This window comes from Apus apus, chromosome Z (assembly GCF_020740795.1).
Source record: "Apus apus isolate bApuApu2 chromosome Z, bApuApu2.pri.cur, whole genome shotgun sequence".
Lineage (NCBI taxonomy): Eukaryota > Metazoa > Chordata > Aves > Apodiformes > Apodidae > Apus > Apus apus.
The window spans coordinates 28,673,364-28,698,487 of NC_067312.1; the positions used below are offsets into that span (position 1 = coordinate 28,673,364).

Genomic DNA, 25,124 nt, shown 5'->3' on the forward strand with positions numbered 1-25,124 from the left:
AGCCTCATAAGGAACAGAGAAAGAAAAAGAAAGACTACTCTGGTAGTCTGCACCTCAAGACAAATGGAAGTCATGATTACCAAAATCCCTAAGGGGTATGCTCCTGGCCCTTTTGATGTTTGCTTGCAGATCACAGCAGCCTGAAAATGTGTGCATAATGAGAATGATCAAGGCTCAGCTCAATGTTAGGGCTGTTGTTGCTAGTGAGTAACTGTGTAATACCACCTTTTGGCTTTTACTACAAGTGTCTCATGAATACTGGAAGAACTGGGTTGCATTATCAGCCTAGAGAAAAACAGTGCTTGCATTTGGTCTGTTTGGTCCCTTCTGCTTTTTTTTTTTTTTTTTATCATTGCTGGAATGCTACTTGCTACTTGACTGAGAAAAGCGGAACATGTGGAGAAGGAAATGTGAAGGAATTAAGGTGCAGGTAATGATTGCTGTGAGGCAGTCCTTAGCACTGATCATACTGCGGTTTTCTCAGCCAGGCTAGAGACTGTAGAATAATCTGTTGTTTTTTTTCCAAGCTGGATCAGAAGCTGTAGGAATGATTCACTTTGACAAAAATATGAAAACTTGCCTGCTGCCTTTGCAATGATGCCAATTGTCTTCTGAGTTCAACTGGACTCCTGTAGAGTGAAGTGAAGGAAATGTGCTTTGTTTTTTCCTAATGAATCCTATACAATTGTTCTAGTCCCCAGTGAAAGTGCTCGTGTGTTGTGAGAAAGGAGGAAGTTTGTCTCCTCTTTTATTTTTTTCTACCACCACTCATTAGAATTTAATGAAAATATGCTCCTCTTGAGGGGAAATATAAAGAAGAGGAAAACACTACAGAGATTCAGGTGGAGTATTTCAACTGTAGACCTGAGGAAGCAGCATTTAGAAACTACAGTTTCTCAAAACTAAGTTTTGAGAATTAACTCCTCAAAGGGAAGGAGAATTTGGGAATTAACAAGTGGGAATAAAAGGACTGATTTTTATGCCTGCTACTATTTTTCATTTAGTACAGAATTTACCAGATACACAGGTTTTATAATTTCACACATGAATAGACAATGTGACGTAGCTTCATAAACAGTTGACTGTGAACCCCTGGTCTCCTGAGGTGAATCATTTTGGTCCCTCAATTCTCCCACAAGAGTGACTGAATTTCCGCTTATGATTGTCCCTTTTCTGAAGAAGGCTCCCTAGAAGCTGTGGTTATCCTGATGGTGAACATGGTCACTCCTAGGACCATGGCAGCAGGTATCATGAAATCCCTTTGAACTCTGTCTAAAGGACAGGGAACAAAGAAAGAAAACTGGCCTTCCACTACTGCCTTGTCCAAAGAGTGAAGGAGAGAAAACAGGGCCACATGGTTCAGAGCTGAAGACATTGTTACTGCAACTTACCTTTCTTCTCTTCTACAATCAGTGTCCCCTTCCATAGCCCACAGCAACAGTTCATGCCTGCAGTCTTTCTGCAGGAGACCTGCTTGACTACCATCAGCTTCATCCTTCTCATTCAAGTTGTTCTTCTTCACTTCTGGCAGTGCCTCCCCGAGGTAACCTTGTTGTTTACAAGAGGACTTCTAGTGCAACACTTTTTGTAATAGGTTTGGATGAGTGCAGGAGAAACATGCAGTTAATGAACCATGAATGCTGGAAAGAGTAGCTGATTTGGATCAAAGTTGATAAATGGTAAGTTGGTGAGCTTGCAGGGAGAATTTCAGTCAACACACTATAACAGTGTTAGACAAAACAGAATTGCATGAAGGGAAACTAGAATTTGACCTTTCAGACATATTTCCCTAGACCTCTTTATGCAGGTAGGTGCATGTCAGAGCACTATTTAACATCAGTTTGCTGCATGGTCACTTGCATCCACACAGAGCTCTGTCACAGACAGGTAAACTGACAGTGGCCTCTAGAAATATTTGGAGAGTTAAGTTCAAGCACATGCTCCCTGAGATAAAAGTGAGATAAAAGCTGACAACAATGGGAACAAGGCCAGTACCTCATTCAATTATTTCCTGCCCATGTGAAATACAAATGGAAGAAATCACAAGCAGGAAGCAAGATCACTATTGGAAGGTATGTTCAGCATGGCTGTGGTATTTGATTTGCAGGATGATTACTAAAATGATTGAGAAGCATTACTTCTTGGAAAACAGCAGACCATAAAAATGTATGATGACCTAAAAGAAACTGTGAACTCTTGGGCTCAAACACCCAAATATACAACTTTTACTCAAACCCAGGCTCAACCATTTAGCTTGCCTCTCCTCTGCCAGAGAAGTTAAAAAGCTACCTGCATAAGCAGCCAACCTCAGCTGATTATCAATTTAAAAGGCTTGTAATGAATACCATAAAAGCTAACATAATGATGTAGGGGGGGTCCTTCAACCCAGTCAACAAAATACCATAAATTCCTAGGACTGTTTCACTGCAGTTGCAGAATCACCTATGGCATGCTTTGGTAACACAAAAATGGGACTTTTGCTGATAAAAAAAAATACTGAAATAAATAAACAAATGTATGTATATACACTGGTTTCCATGTATAGCTATTAAAAATATTGACAGCCTTCACACAATATAGTACTTTGAAAATAACCAGTAAGTTGACTGAGCAATTTCACTCAGCCAAAACATGGGTTAATTAAAATTATTAGCCCTGGCTTCTGAAGGAGTAGGAGCTTAAATTATCACTTTTTAAGTCACCTGCACACTTATAACTTGAGAATAAACTCAAGAAAATTTGATAGGGATCAATTTAAACAAACAAACAAACAAACAACAACTGAATGTATGAATGTCTTGCAGCAAATCGAAAATCAGCTGTAGGAGACATTTTCCACTGGTTTCTCCACTAACAGCACAGAGAAAAAGTGAAGTTCAACCACTAACTTCTTGGCTGGTTGGCCATCCATGTAATCTCATTTGAAAAGTATGGGGAATGAAGGAAGTGTTCCAGGAAAGCAGAGGGAGCCTGAAGGCAGTGCTGGGCGAAGTGTAGAGGGAAGGAGAGCTAATTATTGAGGAGACATGACTGCAGACATGTAGGACACAAGCCCATATAAATTCATGCTTATTTTGCTGTTCTATGGAAGTTATTTTAAAAGCAGAGTAATAGGTATTAGAAGCAAGTAACACTTCATCAGATGGTGCTGCACTTGTAAGGCACTATACATACATATATGTATTTAACTTGGAAGCTCTGTAGCTCTCAGACTTCCCCAGCACAGGTTTTTCTCATGTTATTGTGCATGAGCAGAAGTTGCATTTGTATTTAATGATGTTTTACTGCCAACTGCTAACCTTTCCAGGATTAGGAAATGCAATTTTAGGGAAGACAAAATGCTACTAAAAGCTGCTCATGTGTTTTAAGAAAAAAAAATATTAAAAATTGTGTATATTATATTACACTTATCCAGCTGAAGAACATAGTTAACCTTGTATATAACTGATCAAAGACAAGATATCTCTTGTGTTAACAGTGTTCTGCTTTCCTCAGAGGACTGGGAGCTGGAGAGCCAGCCTCCCAGATCTCTGGAGAAAGGACCCAGCTGTAGCCTGTACTGACTGCCCTTACCCTCAGGGAATCATAGAATCATAGAATCATAGAGGTTGGAAGGGACCTCGAAAGATCATCTAGTCCAATCCCCCTGCCAGAGCAGGGTCACCTAGAGTACATCACACAGGAAGGCGTCCAGGTGGGTTTTGAATGTCTCCAGAGAAGGAGACTCCACAACCTCTCTGGGCAGCCTGTTCCAGTGCTCTGTCACTCTCACAGTAAAAAAAAAAAATCTGATATTCACCTTAAACCTCCTATGCTCCAATTTGTATCCATTACTCCTTGTCCTATCACTGGTCATCACTGAAAAAAGCTTAACTCCATCTTCTTGACACTCACCCTTTACGTATTTGTAAACATTGATGAGGTCACCCCTCAGTCTCCTTTTCTCCAAACTAAAGAGACCCAGCTCTCTCAGCCTTTCCTCATAAGGGAGATGTTCCACTCCCTTAATCATCTTTGTGGCTCTGCGCTGAACTCTTTCAAGCGCTTCCCTGTCCTTCTTAAACTGAGGGGCCCAGAACTGGACACAATACTCCAGATGCAGCCTCACCAATGCAGAATAGAGGGGGAGGAGAACCTCTCTTGACCTACTAACCACACCCTTTCTAATACACCCCAGGATGCCATTGGCCTTCTTAGCCACAAGGGCACACTGCTGACTCATGGTCATCCTCCTGTCTACCAGGACCCCCAGATCCCTTTCACCTACACTGCTCTCCAGCAGGTCAGCCCCCAACCTGTACTGCTGCATGACATTTTTCTTCCCTAAATGCAAAACTCTACACTTGCCCTTGTTGAACTTCATCAGGTTTTTCCCCGCCCAAGTCTCCAGCCTGTCTAGGTCTCTCTGAATGGCAGCACAGCCTCTGGTGTGTCAGCCACTCCTCCCAGCTTGGTGTCATCAGCAAACTTGCTGAGGGTACATTCTGTACCCTCATCCAGGTCGTTGATGAAGATGTTGAACAACACCGGTCCCAGTACTGACCCCTGAGGGACTCCACTAGTCACAGGCCTCCAACTAGATTTTGCCCCATTGACTACAACTCTCTGACTTCTTCCTTTCAACCAGTTCTTGATCCACCTCACTGCCTGATCATCAAACCCATACTTGATCAACTTATCTACAAGGAGGCTGTGGGAGCCAGTGTCAAATGATTTACTGAAATCAAGATAGACCACATCTACTGCTCTACCATCATCCATCCACCTAGTAATTTCCTCATAGAAGGCTATGAGGTTAGTCAAACATGACTTACCCTTGGTAAAACCATGTTGACTGCTCTTGATGACCCCCATCTCCTTGATATGTCTAGAGATAGTGCCAAGGACAAGTTGTTCCATCACCTTTCCAGGGATGGAGGTGAGGCTGACCAGTCTATAGTTACCTGGGTCCTCCTTCTTGCCCTTCTTGTAGACTGGAGTGACATTTGCTATCCTCCAGTCCTCAGGCACCTCTCCTGTTACCCATGACTTACTGAAGATGATGGAGAGTGGCCTAGCAATGACCTCTGCCAGCTCCCTCAGCACCCTTGGATGCATTTCATCCGGACCTATCGATTTATGGATGTCCAGATTACGCAACTGATCCCTAACCCAATCCTCATCTACCTGGGCAAACTCCTCCTTTATCTTGACTTCTACTGGGGCTATGTGAAGCTGGGGCTCATGGGGAAAGCCTGCAGGAGTAAAGACAGAGGCAAAGAAGGCATTCAGCACCTCTGCCTTCTTTAAATCCTCTGTCACCAGGGCACCCACCTCATTCAGCAGTGGGCCTATATTGCCTCTGGTATTAGTTTTGTTGGCTATGTATTTGAAAAAGCCCTTTCTTTTGTCCTTAACCCGACTTGTAAGGTTAAGTTCCAAGGAGGCCTTAGCTTTCCTAGTTGCCTCCCTACATTCTCTGACAACAGTCCTATATTCCTCCCAAGTAACCAGCCCCTCCTTCCATGATCTATAGATTTTCCTTTTCCATTTGAGTTTGCCCAGCAGTTCCTTTTTTAACCACGCTGGTCTCCTAGCTCCCTTACTAGATTTTCTACCCATTGGGACACACTGATCCTGTGCTTGCAAGAAGTGGTCCTTGAATGTTGACCAGCTATCTTGAGCCCCTTTACCTTCTAGCACTCTGTCCCATGGGACTTCCCTTAACAATTGATTGAGGAGGCCGAAGTTTGCTCTGTGGAAGTCCAGGGTTCTGGTCCTGCTGGGTATTCTGTTCCTCCCACACAGGATCCTGAACTCCACCATCTCGTGATCACTGCAGCCAAGGCTGCCATTGACCACCACTGCTTCAACAAAGCCCTCCTTGTTGGTGAGCACAAGATCCAGCAGCGCTCCTCTTCTAGTTGGCTTATCCACCATTTGCATTAAGAAGTTGTCATCAATGCACTGGAGGAACCTCCTAGACTGTGAAAGGCTGGCTGTGTAAGTCTTCCAGCAGATATCGGGGTAGTTAAAATCTCCCATGAGGACCAAGGACTGTAGCTGTGAGGCTGCTTTCAGCTGCCTGTAGAAAGCCTCATCAACTTCCTCATCTTGATCAGGAGGTCTGTAGTGGACCCCCACAACTGTATCACCCAAGACTGCCAGCCTAACAACATTCTGAAACAATGTGAGCAGCCTGTTACAGGAATAATTGAGAAGGGAAGCTTGGATGATTAGGCTCCTGTTTCTCCCAAAAATTTCACGTGCTCTGCCTCTTTCTTGTGATGTGACTGACCCTCTTACTGCCAAAAATTCCATGTAAGATTTGAACATCCTGGCATACTTTTCTGTAAATTTTGCAGAACTGTAAAATGGCTTGACTGCTTCCAACACTGGAACAAGCTTCTATATGTGGGATACTTTCCTTGGGCACCAGAGCTGTGGCTAACATTTAATACTCCTAGCTGGGGAACCTGGCAGCAAATATTTGCTTAGATCTAGATATTTGGGGGGGTTTTGGTTTGGTTTGGTTTTTTTTGTGAGTCTTGTGATGCTTTTGTAATGAAATATCCAATTGCTTTTAGTCATCCTTTAAGTATTTTTCTTTCTGCTACACCTTACCTGGGTTGAGCTAAGTGGTCTAGCCCATGAATTAGGATCTGAAGGTTTGGATTTGAGTTTTGAGGCTAAACTTAAGCCATGTCTTAAGACTGACTAGAGATAAGTTAGAAGTGGTGTTCAGATCCAGTGAAATTTACCAAAGCTACAGAAATACGTTTCTTCCTTTAGCTCAGGAATGAATACCAATGATTTTCAGAATTATTAAGAAGATGGCTTCCAAAATAAGAATGGTGATGTCAGTGCTCAGCTGAGATGTGAGGAAAATCAGGACTAATCTTGTATTCAAATTAGGCCTTTGAAAATGTTATGAGCTGTAATCGGAAAGTGTGGCCATACAGTATTCACATTCCTTCAGTGATTTTTCCAGCATTTTATATCTACTTTCATAGGATGATTCACAAAACTGAGCTCTCAGTCTTCAGTGTTTCTACAAAAGAAACCTCAGTCTGTCCTACTGATTTTAGAAACTGCTGTCCCATCTATTTCTTCAGCCAGAACACCTGAAGCCCTCAAATTCTCTTCATCTCTTTGCTGTAAATCCCACCCACTCACTCACCAGCTCTGCCCTGTGAAACTCAGTCATGTAAAACACTTACAGAAAGAGACATATGAAATAAACTTGCCTAACCTCAGTCTTTCTAGGCAGACAACACCTGGGACTTTAAGCTATTGTGTCATTAAAAAAATGTAAGAAATGTTTTTTACCAGAAGGCTAACTCTGCTTGGCAGCACTTACCAATAGGTAACAGAAAAACCCTTGTATCTCACCTTTGTATCCTCTAAATAACCAATGACCTTATTCCTTTTAATGGGTTCATTAAGACCTCTAACATTCCAGGTATAAATTCCTGCTACTACTGTGCACCTGAATTTACTATTCATATGTGAATCTCTCTGGGTTCCCAGTTACTATCTAACAACAGCAATTGGCTCTTGAAATTATTCCCTCAGGACTGACTTCGCAAAGGACACTGCAGTTTACATCTTAGTTCCCTAATTAAAGGCACAACACTTGATAAACCTTGAACAACTAGTCACTGGAAGCTAACAGTTAGTCTCGCTGAATCCCTGTTGACACAGGTTTTGTTGCCTGATAACTGACCACAAGTGGGTCATGTGAGACATACAGAAAGCATATTGAGGTCAAACTCTAGTGAAACTGAACCGGTGGGAATTGACTGAAAAACATCACAGGCCTAAATGGTGCCTTAACACACAAAATTTGTTTCAACTCGGTGCACAACATCTGAAACACTGCAGGTGCTGCAATTCCAGATGCTGTCTGGGGCATGAAATAGCAGGTGAGATTGGTGGGAGAGGAAGGATGGGTTTCAAAGAGCTTGCAGTCCTTCTCAGTGTGCAGTTCTCTTCTCCACAAGTGCAACTCATGTCAATTTAATCAAAGCTAGGCCTTGATGGTATTTCAAGAGCTGAAAGCTCTTTCTTTCTTTCTTTCTTTCCTTCTTTCCTTCTTTCTTTCTTTCTTTCTTTCTTTCTTTCTTTCTTTCTTTCTTTCTTTCTTTCTTTCTTTCTTTCTTTCTTTCTTTCTTTCTTTCTTTCTTTCTTTCTTTCTTTCTTTCTTTCTTTCTTTCTTTCTTTCTTTCTTTCTTTCTTTCTTTCTTTCTTTCTTTCTTTCTTTCTTTCTTTCTTTCTTTCTTTCCTTCTTCTTTCTTTCTTTCTTTCTTTCTTTCTTTCTTTCTTTCTTTCTTTCTTTCTTTCTTTCTTTCTTTCTTTCTTTCTTTCTTTCTTTCTTTCTTTCTTTCTTTCTTTCTTTCTTTCTTTCTTTCTTTCTTTCTTTCTTTCTTTCTTTCTTTCTTTCTTTCTTTCTTTCTTTCTTTCTTTCTTTCTTTCTTTCTTTCTTTCTTTCTTTCTTTCTTTCTTTCTTTCTTTCTTTCTTTCTTTCTTTCTCTTTTATTTTCTCTCTGCAGATTTAAGCCCTTTAAAGCAACTAAGATCATAACTGGCATTATAATTTATTTGACCATGACAATATTCATTTCTAGCAAGTTCAAAGCAAAATATTTTTATCACAATAACCTTCTCTCTGCCCTGTATTTAATACTGTTCCTTAACTAAAGTACAAGTGCAGCTCTCTTTGGAAAAAAGACACATAGAGTCCTAGATGTTCCAACTAAAGATACAAGTAATGTAAGACTGTGAGTAAGAATGACTGCAGGTGAAAAGCAGTATTGAGCAAGGATCTGAGTCAAGGTTACTGTGCTTGATGAAACATGCTTTTTGCTATGCCAAGTAGGAAAGAAGTTTTTGTGGAATTATATCACAATTGCTGTCTTACCTTTACTACTTTCTTTGAGCAGGAGCTTTCATAAATTAAATAGTTTTAAATAATCCATAATTTCAATACTCCACCTATTTTGTATCTATCCCTTTACCTCCTGCCATTAGGTTTGTAATTATAAAAAGACAATCTATAAAGGGTTGTGTTTTCTCAAAAGGAGTGTGCATCAAGCCCAGCAGGCCATCTGCAGCATTTGCCATTAGCAGATGTCCAGGAAAGAATAAGAACTAGCGTATTCCTTGGCCGTGTCCCTAGGACTTTCCCATCCTCCATCTATTTTCTATAGAGGCGATTTCCTGAGCCTAATGTGATTTGCTGAGTAACCTACTGTCTTCTAAACGTTAATTCCTCTGATGGCGTAGAAATATTTTGTATCCACAGCTTCCTTTAGAAAGGAGCTTCACAGATCTACTGCCTATTAAGTGGTAAAATACCTCCTTTTATTTGTTTTAAACTTGATTCCTTTGATAGTCTGTAGTTTTTGCACTGAAGAAATGTTGTCCTTTGTTCCAAGGGAGTCTAGTAATGTGTTTTGCTTGAGTCTGACATGACATTTCCTGGTTCTTGTACAAGATGATGTATCCCTTTTATGCAGATATTATGCACCTATTGAACATGTCCTAGCTGGTGGCCTGTTACACATGCATGGCAGTGCTATGCCTAGTTCAAAAACTTACACCAGGGCAGCAGAAAATAAGGCTACCCCAAAAACTCTACCTGTGACACTTGCTTCACCAGTTCCAGCTACTGATACGTTTCAGATGTAGGGCAGGGCTTATCTGTTTGTCCTCCTGGGTCCAGGACCACAAGCAGGACTGCAGTGCACTGGCATCATTGTCCTCTGACACTGAAAGCAGTGCACACCCACCAGGTAGGGGCCTGCCCTTAGGTGGATTAGCTTGTTTAGTTCAATCTTCAGCAATTCTGTTAAGATGTCAGAGCTGACTTTTGTTAAGGTATCTAATCACTATGGAGAGAATTACAACATTACAGTAAGTAAAAACACTAAAATGCTTTTATTTCATAAAACCCAGAATGAGGCTCTTTAATTAAATTCAAAGGTAAAATGACAAACAGAAATGAAAATACATCTCCAGATGGCAGTAAAGTTCATTCAACTGGAGCACCTGAGGCACAAAATGTAAAAGCAAAGATAGATATTTCTAAAGATTACTGCAAGTCTCTCTTTGTCTCAGAGACAATGTTCTTTAAAAAGTGAAACAATACATCTTCGGTAGTAACAAGGGCACAATAGTCACAAGCATGACACGGGCCAAGTGAGGAGCAAACGGAAAAGAATCATGCCGAAAGATCTGCTTTACTTTGTATCTAACTTGCAGAGAAATTTATTGAAGTAACAGTCACAGCGATGTTGCAGCAAGTCCTTGGCTCTGCTCCGTGACAGAGGCCAGTGACCTTGTCACATCCACGGTCCTTTTGCCCCTTAGATTTCTCCCTGTCAGTTCCTGGTAGGTAGAAAGAATGCTTTATCTGTAGTGCAGGAGTGCAGAGCTGGTTTCCTCCACTGTGCCAGATGCTGTGTACACAGACACATGCATTCCCACATCTGTGGAATTTCAACTACAAACACCAGAGAAGACTGTAAAAACAGGCACAGCAAACAAAGACAAGATCAGTAGGTAGTGTGTTAAATACGTAAGAACTCTTTCCCTGTGTCTTTCGAGTTTAACAGGAGCACCAAGAACTGATAAGTATTCACACGAACAGAAACTTGTGTGGTACTGGAAAAAGATGAGTGGGAAAGTTTTGTAGGTTGAAACCAACTTAAGTTTTAGTGCGGAGTCTGGCAAGTCCTGTCTCACATGGTGGAGTTCTATCACCAGACAATCCCAGCTCTGGGCTTCAGCTACATCAGAGGTCTGCTGGCAGGACATGTTATCTGGTGCTGTGTGTCAGTGAAACACCATGACTGTGCTCACAGAGAACCCCACAACTGCAGCCCACCTGCTGGCAGTGCCACTGCCAGCTCTCCGAGCCTTGCTCCTGGAGGAGCTCTGCGTCCAGGCTATGTTTCACTTCACTGCTGTGGGTCCTCTGCCTGACTTGGTCCAGATGCTCAGCTAGGGAGGAAAGGCTGCTTTGCAGAGGCAAAAGTGACCACTTGTGGTGTCCTGTTACTGCACAGGGTCAGCAGCACAGAGCTGCTGGAGCTGCAGAGCTCTTCTCCTCCCCGGCAAGGAAAGAGAGACTTCAGCCACTGCACAATTATGGAAAAGGCTAATCACAATCCCAATTTTCTGCTCCTAGGGACTAACAAAGGTTCACCTGTCTTCTGGTCAGTCAATGCAGCCAATGATGCAATTTTTTCTTTCAAAAAGGGAACAAATTGATTGTCTAGGGTGTCCTGCCAAAGGAACACTATGGTTTCAACTGACTGTAGTAAAGTTGGCTGTGCACGCTACTTTGCTGAAAGTCTGTGCAGTCTGAATAGTCTGCTGGGTTATGCACTGTCAAGGACATAACTGCACATGGTTTGACAACTAATCAGCAGTTCATCCTATCAGTGCTGTTCTGCAGCAGCTGAACACAGATCCCAAACAAGTTTGCTAACTGCCCACCAGCAATTGTTGAGTGATAACACATGCAGCTCCCCACATGTTTACGCAGATTCTCAGATTTATCTGACAGCTTTATACCCAGAAGCATGATACACAGTAATTAAAATTAAAAATGTTTTGACAGCCAAAACACATGGCTATATAAATTAGAAAGATATAAAAAACAACACTCTCAAAAAATACAGATCTATAGATAAATCGGAGTGTTTCAATAGAGAACCTTTTAATACAAGCATGTTAATGTAAAGCAGCTCTGAAATACAGGCCCAGGTTCCAACTGGGAGAAGAGTAATTTTCAGAGCTGTAGCCAAGGGAAAGTATGAGAGATTAAAGGAAAGAGAATTGTCTTGCTAAACAAAGAGTGAAGGGGAAAGAAAAGACAGATTAAAACATGCAGAGAGGTGATAGGGTAGAGAGATGTGCCACTGTTCAGTTTTCTCCCTAGTGTTTTGTACCAGAGGGCAGGTAAGGGCAGTCTCCATCTAAAAATAAAAAACAACCCACAAAAAAAGCTGCAAATCTCTGAGATAAATCCCTTCCCTCTGGCTCCTTTCAAGAGTTTGCAGCTGCTTGCCTCACTGAGTAAGTAAAGGCCTGGCCCTGAGCACTTTAGGAAGACCCTGTGGCTCAGCAGTAGCTCTGGAGCAGGTCTTCGCTGCTAGTTTACAGATGACACCAATCATGCTGCTTGAAGTCCTCTCCTTGCAACTGCTCCTCTGGCCTCTGATGTCCATCTGGAAGCAAAGATCTCTTCAAGGCAGAGAAGAGACTTGGTAAAAAAGTTTTCAAGGCTGAAAGCAGCATTAACAGCTGTTCAAAAGAATATTTTCTCCCTAGTAATATATACACTTTTTTTTGTTTCTACCTCAACCATGGAACTGCAAGAGCTTGGGATGACAAGTGGCTTCAGGAATGACCACCTAGGAGGTGACTTATTGTCCCCCTTCTCTTTAGTGGTATTCCACCCTGGGAAGGTGAATTCCCACCATGCAGATTTCTCTTCTGAAGATGCTTTTTGTGATCTCAAAAATGCTGTTCCTCAACAGGCTCATCTCACCTCTACAAGTCCTATTAGAGTTATCTGGAGCTTTCAGTACACAGTTCTGTTCAGTAACAATGGCTGGGGGGAAGTACTCAGATTAGGGAGGAAGATAGCTTTCTGTGGCAACTAAGACATCACTATCTCAGACATACTCACTATCCTTGCACACAGCTGTATGAAACCCATCCCCCTCCATTCCTCAAACTGGCCCAGTTAACTGGGATATATGTGATCTATATCTGATTACCTTACATTGACATAGCTCCAGGTAGCTTCAGCAGGATGACTGGATTTCCTTTAGCCACTAGTGAAAATAAAACCCACTGCAGGCTACACAGCTCAGACCTTTTCATGCTGAGTGGCAATGTGAGTGAATAAACAAGAGTGCAAAGCTTGACTTTCCTGGCTTAGTGTCTCTAATCAGGTGGGTCTTGGAAAAGCACAGCTTTTGGAGAGTAGAGCAGGAGTACTATGTGGACCTTTCTGGATCTGTACACATGTGCAATGGTTGTGAGGACTTCTGTTTAAGGAATAACGTGTATTTGCACTGGATTTACCAGGATGGAGAGCGGGCCTTATTTGTCCCTTTTAGGAACGGCCAGTAGAGAATGTACTCTTTCCTTTCCAGGTCACGAAAAAAAGTGAGTCACACTCCTTTAAAAAATCAAATCCAGACAGTGCTGGTTCTCCCTCTCGTGGAAAACAAACCTCTGAGGCTACAGAATCTTTTAAAACCATAATGAGGACTTGGAAAGGTAAATCGTGTTTGCTTCTGCATGATATGTAACACATGGGGAATGGCTGATAACTCCATTGGTGTTAAGATGCAAATCTGTATCATTGAATGGAACTCTGTAGGTGTCACTCAGCAGGACTGCAATGAATATTTGGGTCCTCTGAGTCATGTTTAGATTATTTTTTTCTTATTCTAGTAGGAACTGTGGTCATTTTTTGTCTTGTACCCACAAAAGCTTCAGGTTGCAAAACAAACTTGTATCACCTTATCTGCTTCTGAGGTGACATGGCTTTACCTGAACAGGGCAAGGTTTTTTTCCTTGTTGGTAATATGTCCTAGCATTTGCTCACTCCCCTTCCCTTCCCTTCCCTTCCCTTCCCTTCCCTTCCCTTCCCTTCCCTTCCCTTCCCTTCCCTTCCCTTCCCTTCCCTTCCCTTCCCTTCCCTTCCCTCCCCTTCCCTCCCCTCCCATGCCAGCATGAGGCTGGCACTGGCCCACCTCTCCAGCCTGTCAAGGTCTCTCCAAATGTGTCCCTTCCCTCTAGGGTGTCAACTGCTCCTACATCTTGATATCATCAGCAAACTTCCTGAGGATACACTCAATCCCTCTCTCCACATCTCCAACAAAGACGTTAAACAGCACTGGTCCCAATACTGACCCCTGAGGGACACCACTCATCACCTGCCTCCACGTGGACACTGAGCCATTGACCACAACTCTCTGGCTGTGGCCATCCAGCCAATTACTTATCCACTGAGTGCTCCATCTGTCAAATCCTTTTCTTGTCTGTTTGGAGACCAAGATGTTGTGTGGAACAGCATTACATGCCTTCCACAAATCCAGGTAGATGACATCACTTGCCCTGCCACCATTCACCATCTCTGCAGCCTTGTCATAGAAGGCCACCAAACTGGTCAGGTCCTTAGTGAAATCATGTTGGCTGTCACCAATCACCTCCTTATTTTCTGTGTGCAGAGTTCCCAGGAGGATCTGTTCCATGACCTTTGTGGGCACAGAGGCGAGACTGACTGGCCTTAGTTCCCTGTGTTTCACTTTTCCCCCATTTTAAAAATAAATTAATCTTGAGCTTGGGATATCTTGAGCTTAATATCCCAAATCTAGCGCAACCAACAGTAATTTGGTTCAAATCCACATCCCCTGTACGAGTAGAAGGGTGGATAATTGGTCTGACTGTACCTTGAAGCAGCAGTTGTAGAGAGCCCACCAGAAGACCCTTGGGAGACAGTTTTGTGGGATTGATTCCATACCACCCTTCAAGACCTTCTGCAGGTCAATACCAGTGTAGCCCAGAGCATGGACTGGGCTGCTGCAATTACATCCTGTTTTCTTTCTCCACTTAGCACTGCAGAGAGCACCTCTTTCCCTGCTGGCTACTCCCTAACTACTATTTTACACCTAGATATCATGAAGTACCTCTTTAAGTCCTCCTTGTGAGCCCCAACATCTTTGGCCAAACTCTATTTGAGGGCTTCCAGATTGAAGAGCAAGGAGGGGATTATTTCAAGACATCTTGAGTTGAAGGGCAGCTATTCAGTAGAATCTTACTTTCGTCTTCCACTTCTCTTCATTTTTTGGTGAATTGAAAAATGCCTTCAGACTCCCTTGCTTTGTTTTAATTTTCCATTAAAAGGCCAATACTGATTTCTTTTGACTAACTTGCACACAGAGTTTTGAATAAGTTCTTTGCAGCATTATGTGGAGTCTTTTTGTTAATGAGCAAAACTAGAACAACTTATTTTTTTAGAAAAAGCATTTTAAAAATCTGGAATAAATTGCCAGGCTCCCTCACCTTGCTCCTTCAGTCTGTCTCATCACAACTCATTGGTCTTGCCTGTCTGTATTCCTGCCATCCCTGTCTGATACGTTTTAGGTTCTCTGTCACAAAGACTGTCTTCTTTTTTTCTCTCTCATTTTCAGTAGTGTCTGACACAGCAGCGTTGTTGCAAGCTCAAGCTTCCAGGTGCCATTAAAATACAGCCCTCCTCTCCAGCCCAAATCTGACAAAAATATGATCCCTGATTACTGTGAAACGAACCACACTTGAAAAGGTGCAACATCACATATGCAGAATCCTGACCATAGCCCCTGCAAGACTATGCAGGAAAGCAGTTCTTATTTTATTTTAATAGAACAAAATGACACATCAAAATACCAACTGTCTTTTTAATTTCTCCCTGTCAAAGATGAACAAGCTGCCTTAACTCAGAGTGCTGTATATATTTACAATGAAACAGAAAATCAGAACAGATGTAGAAGATACAAAAGAGAGATAACATACTGAGTTAAATGACGATAATGTAAACATTACTAGCTATTTACTGACAATTTAATTAACTTCCCCCCCGCTAATGCCACCTCAATTTCAGTTCTTTCCATAACATATGGTAACTGTAGAGTGCATGATGAAAACATTCACCCTCCCTCCTGCTCCCCACCCCCACCCCAAATAATTGCATAATTAGGGCTAGAAGTGGCCCAGGAGCTGAAGAACTGTCAGTAGCACATTGTAGGCAAAGGTGCCTAGCTCCACAGATGACTGTGGGCAATGTGACACTGACATATACCTTAGTCAAACTCTGGGCTACATGGTGTCCCACTTTAATGGGCTTCATAATCCTGTCTCTCCATGGAGGTTTGGGTTACTGTTGGCTGGGGTGTTGGTGGTGATTGACCTGCCCTTTACTTAGTTGCTCTTTTCTGCTCATGTGACAGCTGCAGTTAGACCCACCGCATCATACAGGGACCATCCAAAGGTGCCTCGTCAGCACCAGCTGCTTCATGTGCTCAGTGGGACTCAGCCAGCACAGGAAGTTGCACATACCCTTTTCCTGATGCCTCTCCTCCTGGTTTTCTAAGAGAAGAGAGAAAAGCATGAATAAGACTTTTTAGCAGCTCACTGATGAAGTTAACTCTTGACCCGTGAAAGATCCCTCTTCCTGAGCGATCATCAGCATTTACCCTTCCCTACTAAGACAATGAAGCTCTTGGAAGTCCAGTCACTGTTGGGTTGTGTTGTGTTGCAAAGGGAAGGGAAGGTGCACCTAGGTTGGCACAACCCCAGGCACAAATACAGGCTGGGGGGAGAATGGCTGGAGAGCAGTCATGAGGAGAAGGACTTGAGGTGGTAGTAGATGAGAAGCTCGACATGAGCTGCCAGTGTGTGCTGGAGCCCAGAGAGCCAAACACATCCTGGGCTGCATCAGAAGAAGTGTGGCCAGCAGGGCCAGGAAGGGGATTCTGCCCCTCTGCTCTGCTCTGGTGAGACCCCTCCTGGAGCACTGTGTAGATCTCTGGAACATTCAGCACAGGGATGACATGGAGCTATGGGAGAGGGTCCAAAGAAGGGCCACCAAGATGATCAGAAGGCTGGAGCAGCTCTGTTATGAAGACAGGCTGAGAGAATTGGGGCTGTTCAGCTTAGAGAAGAGAAGGCTCCAAGGAGACCTTATAGGAGCCTTGCAGTACCTGAGGGGGCCTACAGGAAAGCTGGGGAGGGGCTTTTCACCAGACAGGGCAGTAATAGGACACGGGCTAATGGTTTTAAACTGAAAGAGGGGATATTTAGGTTAGACCTCAGGGAGAAATTCTTCACCACGAGGGTAGTAAGGCACTGGAATAGGTTGCCCAGGGAGATTGTTGATACCCCCTCCCTGGAGGTGTTTAAGGCCAGGTTGGATGAGGCCTTGTGCAACCTGGTCTTGTGTGAGGTGTCCCTGCTCATAGTGGGGGGGGTTGGAACCTGGTGATCTTTAAGGTCCCTTCCAACCTTAACCATTCTATGATTCTATGATTCTATAATGACCTGAGTGCTCAGCTTAAGAAATCAGACCTCTGGGGACATTTCAGACTGAGCAAACCAGAAATACAAACCACTTTAGAATGACTGCAAAAATCCTGGTCACAGACGTCAAAATTTGAACTGTTCATCCTCATTTTTAAATTTCCCTTGAAATCAGACATCTTGAGGATTTTCACTTTCTGTTAGTTAAAAGCAATGTATATTTTTGTTGGTGTTTGTTTAGGAGCCATGTGATCTTTTACACCTGCATGCAAAACAAAATAAATATATTTTGTTACTACTTTGAACTATATAGCCACTTCTATTAAAAGCTGCATGCAAATAGCTATCTTTAGTGTGGCATAGATTAGTCATATTTGCTTTCCAAGGAAGATTATAAATAGCATTTAGGGGGGGAAACAGTATTTTGCAAATGATCCCAGACAGAAAACTAACAGATGTCCTAGTACTGTATTTTCTATGCTCATCCGTACAGTTAAATTAAAAATTTTCATAATTGAGATGAAGGTCTGTAACAACACTAGCTACTTTTCCTGTGGCAGCATCATATATCATGTATTACAGGTATGAACAGTAGACTTTTCATAAAATAGTGGTAAAATATATGTACAAATTTTGCTGCTTGCTTAGTAAAAACAAAAGGAGGGAATAAAACACAGTTCATTGACAGTAGAGAAAGGGGAAAATAAAAAACTTTTATACAAATATACATCATACAATGAAGATGTCTACCATCATCTGGCCTTCTTCACCTGCAAATTGAATGACCCATCATCTCACTTGGAAAGAGAAACATCATGTTTGTTATGTGCCTTCAGCCAAGAACTGCAAGGCCAGTAGGATTTTCTTATTGCATTACCTGAAGAAAATGGGGTTCTTTAATTTTAATGATTAGAAGATCAGGAGAAGACAGTCAAAAAATGCATTTTATTCTGAGAATTAAATCAAGAGCAGTGATTTCCATGCTATTTTTTTCCTCCAGTGAAGTGCCGGACATATGCACGTAGGTGTTACCTCCAGAAACTCAGTTGCTAAAGCAGGAGCAGTGCCTCAGACATGGTGTGACAGATCAGGGGAAACAGCAGGCAGGGGTTCTTTTCTCAGCATGTAACCACAGCCTGTGCTCCCCACTACCCACTCACAACAAACAGTGTCTCTACCTCTCCAGTATTCATTTCATGTCATCTGTGAAAGAAGGCAAGAGGTGCTTCTTTCACAGCAGTGCATAAGCAGGCTGTATTGAAGTAAATTGAAAGTTAGAATTGTTCTTGGGCTACCAGGATTCAGGAAGAGTAAAAATTACTTCAAGGTGTTTCTGTCTTCCTGCTAACCCCTCATTGGGTCTTTTCTTCAGTTTTTCCAAGTCAGAAGCCAACAATCCAGGCATAACATTGTGGCAAAAGTGACTGCCTGTTTAAAAGGCACAAACACCACCCAAATCTATCTGCCAGGCATTCTTGAATGTCAGCAGGGTTTCATACCTGATTCACTACCAGAAGACCCTAGGCAGCAAGTCAGTAACTCACTGGGCTTACAAATCAGTTCGGGGTGGTGGGAAATATATGTGTTGTTACATATATAGCTTCTGCTATTCCTCTCACAGTTTTAACATTAAAGTGCCTTACCACAGTGCATTAAATAGTGTGACTCAGAACTATCATCTGGCTTATTTTCCAACTCAGCCTGTCCCCTCAGAGGAAATTTGATTTACAGCAGATTGTCTTGTTTTGCTACAGTAAATACAATTTTTTCACATGTTGGTTTGTATACACCAGCAAAGGAAAGCCTGAAACTGTATGCCTTGCACTGGAACAGAGAAGGGGATGCTGTGATTGTCATCCTCACCTCTGGCAGTTCACACCCCATGCACAGGTCAGCTCTCAGTAAGGCCAAGATAAGCTTGCCCTTTTTGACAACAAAAACAGCTTGAAAAATATGGGCAAAGACAGGAAATCTGGAAACTTACTGTTCTTGATTAACCAATCCAACAGCAAGAGAGTTCTTAAGAGTTCATGTTACTATTTGTAAAACTGAAAGTCTGTTTCCTTCCTAGGGAGTGCTGCTGTAATGCTGTCAGTGTCTGACTGCTCTTCCATCATTTCTGTGTAGGTTTGACATTTCTGGAAGTAAATCTCTTAAGAGAATTGCCCACATGTTAAATTCTCCCTCTCTGCTCTTCCTCATGTGTGTATTGTGGATCAGGTGGCTGCAGAGACATCTGCTGGTTGTTACAAATTTGGAGTATTAATTCTTTATAAGGAAGACAGAAAATTGCTAAAATCACATTTAGATTCTTTCATCTCTTTCTCCATTTTCTGAAATTTGTTGAAATCAGATTTGGCTGACTGATGCAGGAGAGGAGTAAAGAACTGAACTAGTCTGCTTCTGTGATGAGATTTAGTAAGCTTTTTGAGTTGCAGGAAATCTAGTTTGAGCTGTAGCTCTGAATGTAATGATTGAGCTCTTGATACTAGCAATAGCACAGTTGGGTTAATTTAGAAGTTCATGATGAGACTTCCTAACATTTTATGTGTGTCCCAAATAGTCTTTTGTTTTAACTTCTGCATTGCAAGTGCAAATTATTCAGAGTAAAGAATATTCTTTATCTATTGATGCACTATTTGGAAAAGCCACACTGTCATGATGGCGGACACTATCTTCTGTGTTAGTAGTTCATGTCACTTGCAGTTCTGTATATCTGTGTGTTTGGAAAGACACTCTTCCAGATCTTGCAATAAGCCAGTACACTGCCCACTCCCCTGCTCTGTGCCCCTATGTACACTGTTAAAGTTTAAAACAATTCCACCTTAAAATGTTAACTTTATCCACTAATTTACAACATTCTGCAGACCTGCTAATACAAGGCTCTGAAACATCATTTTGATAATCCAGGGACATGCCATCTAATCTAGGCTTTCAAGGCAGGTGAATTTGACTGTAAATCAGTTCTGCACACAGGCTTGTCTCTTCTGTTCTTAACTACACCTGTGCAAATCTTCATTTGTTTATCATTACCAAATATATTGTGTGGGCTATTTGCAGTCCCAGAAGGTACATTTCCATATTGAATTATACTTTTACAATGAAAATGTCTCAGTCATTAATTCAAATGTGACACACAAAATATATGTAATGTACTCTTAGGTGGTGTTACCTGCATTTTCAGCCCATAGCTCTAAAAAAATTGTGGCTATAAAAGCAGAAGACTTAACCTCTTCTTAAGGACGAATAAAAATTAAACTGTTTTCACTGTAGTTTGCTTTCTTAGTTTTTGCGAAGTTTTATTATTTTTTTCAGCTCCAGAATTCTTGAAGGTACACATTAGCCAACGATTCTGTCCTTGGAGGATGGGAGGTTTCCTCATGCACATTTTCTTGGCTGGAAAAGCATGCATGACAAGCATATGTGCTCAATAGGGCTTTAAAACAAGCTTTATCATCCATGTCTCATTTCATGGGAAGTTTGTAAATAAAAGGCTAGAGTTCAGTGCTATAACTCTTCTGCACTGGGAAGAGCTCCAGAAGTAGCCCAAGGACTCCACCCATGGTGTGGTGCATTATTGGCTGAGGCAGCCACAAGGGAGGCATGGTATGCAGAATCCAGCTGCCCTGGCCATACACTACCTGGTCTTCTCCACAGTATGTTGCACGGTGAGGAATCCTGTTGGCATGTGAGTTTGGTGCTGCAGTAATATTTCTCACAGGTACATTCTTTGGAAATTATTCAAGGGATGGAATGCAAGGGCAAAGAAGTGAAATGTCAAAATTTTCTAGTAGTAAGGCATATGAAGGAATTAATGAAGGAGTTTTAACTTAGCTCACTTTAAACTGAAAAAGATAATATAAGCACAAGATCTCACAATGGTTCTACAAAGTATACCAGACCATTGCCCTGGTGACCTGCCTCAGAGATGGGTTATTCCTTTCAGGTAAAAAACAAAAGATGCATCTTTTTCCCTTTGTCATTTTTTATGTAAGCATATACTCTTATTGACCAGAGGAGTGTGGCCTTTGTGTGTCTGCCATTGTGAATAAAATGACTCAGAACTTTTAACAAGGCCTCAGTTTGAAGGAAGCTGAGTGGTCATCACTGATAGGATCATACTTTCCCCTTGGCTGACACTTCTGTAACTTGTATGTTGGTGGTTCAGCTTCCCTAGATCAGGCTGAAGCACATGTTGATAGCCATGGGGATATTTGTGCTGTGGGAGCCCTTGCACCTCAGTCCTGACAGTAGACTCCTGTGATGAAGCCTTTTCTCAGGGGCTGCTCAGACCAAGAGATTGATTTAGGTGCTCACCACACTAAACGCAAATTGGTGACTGGGGAAATGTGTGCTGGGGAATTGTATGGGAAGTTCTAATCAATTGTTAACAGAGGGAAGGAATTACCAAGTAGTGTCCTTCCACCCGTTCAGTTCAGAAATGGCTATTTTAGGACAGGTGTTCAAATACTCGTTCTCACAAAGACTCTCCTGCTGCCAATGGACCCACTGGGCTGAAAACTGTTGGTGTGACAAATTAATATGCAAGGGAAAGGTTGAGGACAGCTGCAGATTTTAGAGTAGTGACCCCAGCACAATTGCACAGATGGAAGCAGTCATGGAGAGGCATGGAGATTAGATATTGCTGTGCACACAAATTTAATAACAGGAAAGATGTAAGGCTCAAGAGCAGGTGAAGAGTCTCAGGGAAGGACCACTTTCTTAATTTTAACCTTGGGATGTACTATCTCAAAGCATTCCCCAGCTGCTTCAATTCACAAGTGTAGAAATGGTCATTTTCAAGCACCACCCTTTCCTGGAGTTCTTCACAGGAGAAAAATTTCAGTGGCAACTAAAACTGCAGTCCTGACCTGATCTGGGAAAAGGAGGAAAATGAGGATAAGAAGGATGAGAGAAGAGTTGTTTCATGCTCTGAAGCATCTGCCTCACTCCTTTTCCCTTAAACTTGCATGTGTTAACAAGCCTTCTTGTCAATTTAAGAATGTAAATCTGTCATTAAGATCATTATGTTTTCTTGAGAGGAGAATTTTGTTTACAAACAACACCTGCACGCTGGTAAATTCTCTCTTCCCTAAAGAGATTGTTTTATTTTGTCTCTAGCAGGTTTAAGGCCATCTTTAATCATCAGATCTTGAATGCGTGGTTCAAGACCTTATTACAAGCTCTTTAACCACTGACAGATGAGGAGTAAAATCCATAAGTGGATTGTTTCACAGTATGACATAAGACACAAATGCCAGAGGAACCATGGGGCTACCGCTTTGTGTTAGTAGAGCTAAGAAAGAGAGTGTTTGTTTCCAACATCTGCTGTTTACTGTGATACTCTTCAGCTAATGCAGGAGTTTCTGCTGCTTGCAGAAACTGAACAACATTATATATATATATGTATGTATGTGTGTATACGCATATGTACACACAATATAAAAATTCCTTTAAAGTATGGCTCTATCTGATAAATTTTGTTTCAGGAACTGAAGTCAACAGCCAGTCTCCAGCAGGAATTTATATGAGGATACATGACTGTGAGCATTTGTCAAGGTTAGATAAGGTCACGTGAAAGCATCCTACCCTGGCCTGAAGGGAGGGTTGTACTTTTGTAGCAGGCAGGAGTGCCTGCAATCTTCTAGCTAATCTAAAATTCATCAGGGCTCAATCCTGTTTTTGCCTGCTCCAGCTGATTCCAGTTCAATGCACTGGTATGACTGGTGCCCGGCTGGTGTTAGAGGCATAACCCACTGTCACAGGCAGGACTGGTAAGGATTCCCTCTCCTGGTCGACCGTTTGGTGAGCCTGCAAATACCATGTAAGGGCAAGGCAGAGGGAAAGACATGCAAGGAAACAGCTGACTGTGTGACTGATGGGCAAGTGGGTGACTGTTGCACTTCTAAGCTCTGCTTGTGTTTGTACAGCCCTGGAAAAGGGGGCTGGAGTCTGTTCACAGGGCTTATGATCAGTGCAGTGATCCAAGCAGAACTTAATGTCCTCTTCAGAAAGGTGAATGTTGTTCAGTTGGAGAGTTTATACCATAAGCTGTTCTGCTCTGTTATCACACAGACACTGTTGGTATCTCTCACAATGAGAATTCAGTCTTGTACCTTGAACGAGCAAGTCACTGAAACTGAAACTGCCGCTGCAGTGAGGATAAATGCTGGCTAAGTGCAGCATTTCTAAATATTATTCTATTCTATTATTCTATAAATAATGTGGCATGAAAAATTAAGGACAGGAACCTTCATGCATTAAGCATTCCCCCCTGTTTAACAAGGATGCAGTGAAAATGCAAGACACTGCAGTTATTATATGACCAGTTATGATATAAATGGAGCAAACTTCAGCAGAGAGACTGAGAGACTTTTTGTTTCCTGAAGCTTACAACAGATTAATGAAAATGTAACAGGCTTACTGTGTCCAGGAAATAAGGGTTGCAGAGGAAACTTATTCTGTGGATGTGCTTCGCAAATCTTTTCCGAATTCTTAGGGAAGAAAGAAACTTTATTCTCTCCAGTAGTTATGGGAGAAAAAAAATTCCTTAGTTAGATCCCAGTCCTTTTATTTACTGTTTGGCAATCAACCTGAAGAAAGCCTAAGCAAAAAAAGAGGGTATTAGGACTTTAAGATTTTACCCAAGTTTCAATAAGGCAATGTTGAGGATCACTATCTGGAAAAAAATCTTGCCTACTTTGGTCTGGGACAGGTAGCTAAACAAATGGCGCTGGTACTAAAACTTCTGTCCTTTTCCCAAGGTCCTAGGGAAACATTTACATACACTATTATGCATTTCTTAAAAAACTGCAATCCTGGGCTGCTGATTTATGGTTCCAGAAAGAGCACTGGGGTCTCCACAAAACTCTCCTGACATGGCTCAGGCTGCCCACATGACTTAGGTCGTTGTCACCTCCTCTGCCTTCAGTGCTGTGGTCCCACAGCCTGACCTGCCAGTGTAGCCTCATAAGGCCTGTCCTGCTTGTTCTGCACTGGCCTTAACCAGCTTCTCCAATTTTGCGGGAGGGGTGTTGCTATTTAGCAAGAGCAGCTAAGAAAGGCGGTATTTCTGCAAAGTTACTCTGACTCTAAACAGACCATATTTTGCCCTTTCCTCCTCCTTGCACACAGTTCCACTACCAGCACCATGTCAAGGAACCTCTGTCCTGACCTACTTTGTAGTGCAAGGCTGAAGAGAATAGACGTCTAGCATGCTGAATACTACTTCTTAAGGCTAGCACATTGATATGATTAACAGACTCCTTAGCCTTCTGCTAAAAGTTAAAGAAATGCAAAATCTTGCACAGTTCTGTTGTGGTTTTTTGGCTCCACTTCTGCAATGTGTGTGTAATTGAACTGTGTTCCCAGTGTGTCATATAACTCCAGCTCTCTGCCATAAAGATGCCTTAAGGTTTTCTAAGTACCTGAAACAGACATATCAGATAATCTTTCCATGGATAGCTCTTAAAGCAGGCCTGCAGAAATAGTTGTCTAAGCCCAGTGTCATAGCAGGGTACCGGAGTTTATAACAGGTAAAGACTGGAGTGACAGAAGCAAGCTGTTACCTTATCTTTTTTAGGATATTTGCAAACAGCTGGGGTGCTGGCTTTTTAAAAGCTACCATTTTTTATTCTTCTTAGATTTGGGCTTTCAGCCTACGATAAGGAAAATGGAGATGGTTCTTAGTCCTGCCTTGTGCAACAGAGCCTCTGTCTGGGGCTGGGTCCCTCTGGATGGGAAACCAGGCATCAGCTCAGCATTCCTTAATTTTCCCTTGTTCCCACACAGTGTGTTACAGAGGAACACAGCTGTCTGTGAAGTGCTATTATTACAATGCTCCAATCAACAAGGTACTTTGAAGCTGGGAATAAGCAGTCACCCTTGGCTTCCCGTTGTTCCTCAGGCCTTGTGCTTTGCCCAACAGGTTGCTTAATAATTTTGCACTGTTTCTTGACAAAACAGACTAAACACCTGAAAAAGGAGCAACTAGACCATCTCCTTTTGAAGTGCTTTTATTCTTACTGTTGTAGCGGCAGCACAGTTACAACAGTGAAGCTCTT

General features: G+C 42.2%; 1 protein-coding gene across 1 annotated transcript in view; it reads right to left on the bottom strand.

Annotated features, from left to right (window-relative positions):
- Positions 1-15,738: 15,738 nt before the first annotated feature.
- Positions 15,739-25,124, bottom strand: part of LOC127395998 (elongin BC and Polycomb repressive complex 2-associated protein-like) — a 75,548-nt gene continuing 66,162 nt past the window's right edge. The window contains exons 4-5 of the mRNA XM_051643548.1: positions 17,151-17,323; positions 15,739-16,131 (exon numbers count right to left, since the gene is read on the bottom strand). Coding sequence (XP_051499508.1) covers positions 17,262-17,323 — 62 coding nt within the window. The 3' untranslated portion in view covers positions 15,739-16,131; positions 17,151-17,261. The remainder of the gene's footprint in view (positions 16,132-17,150; positions 17,324-25,124) is intronic.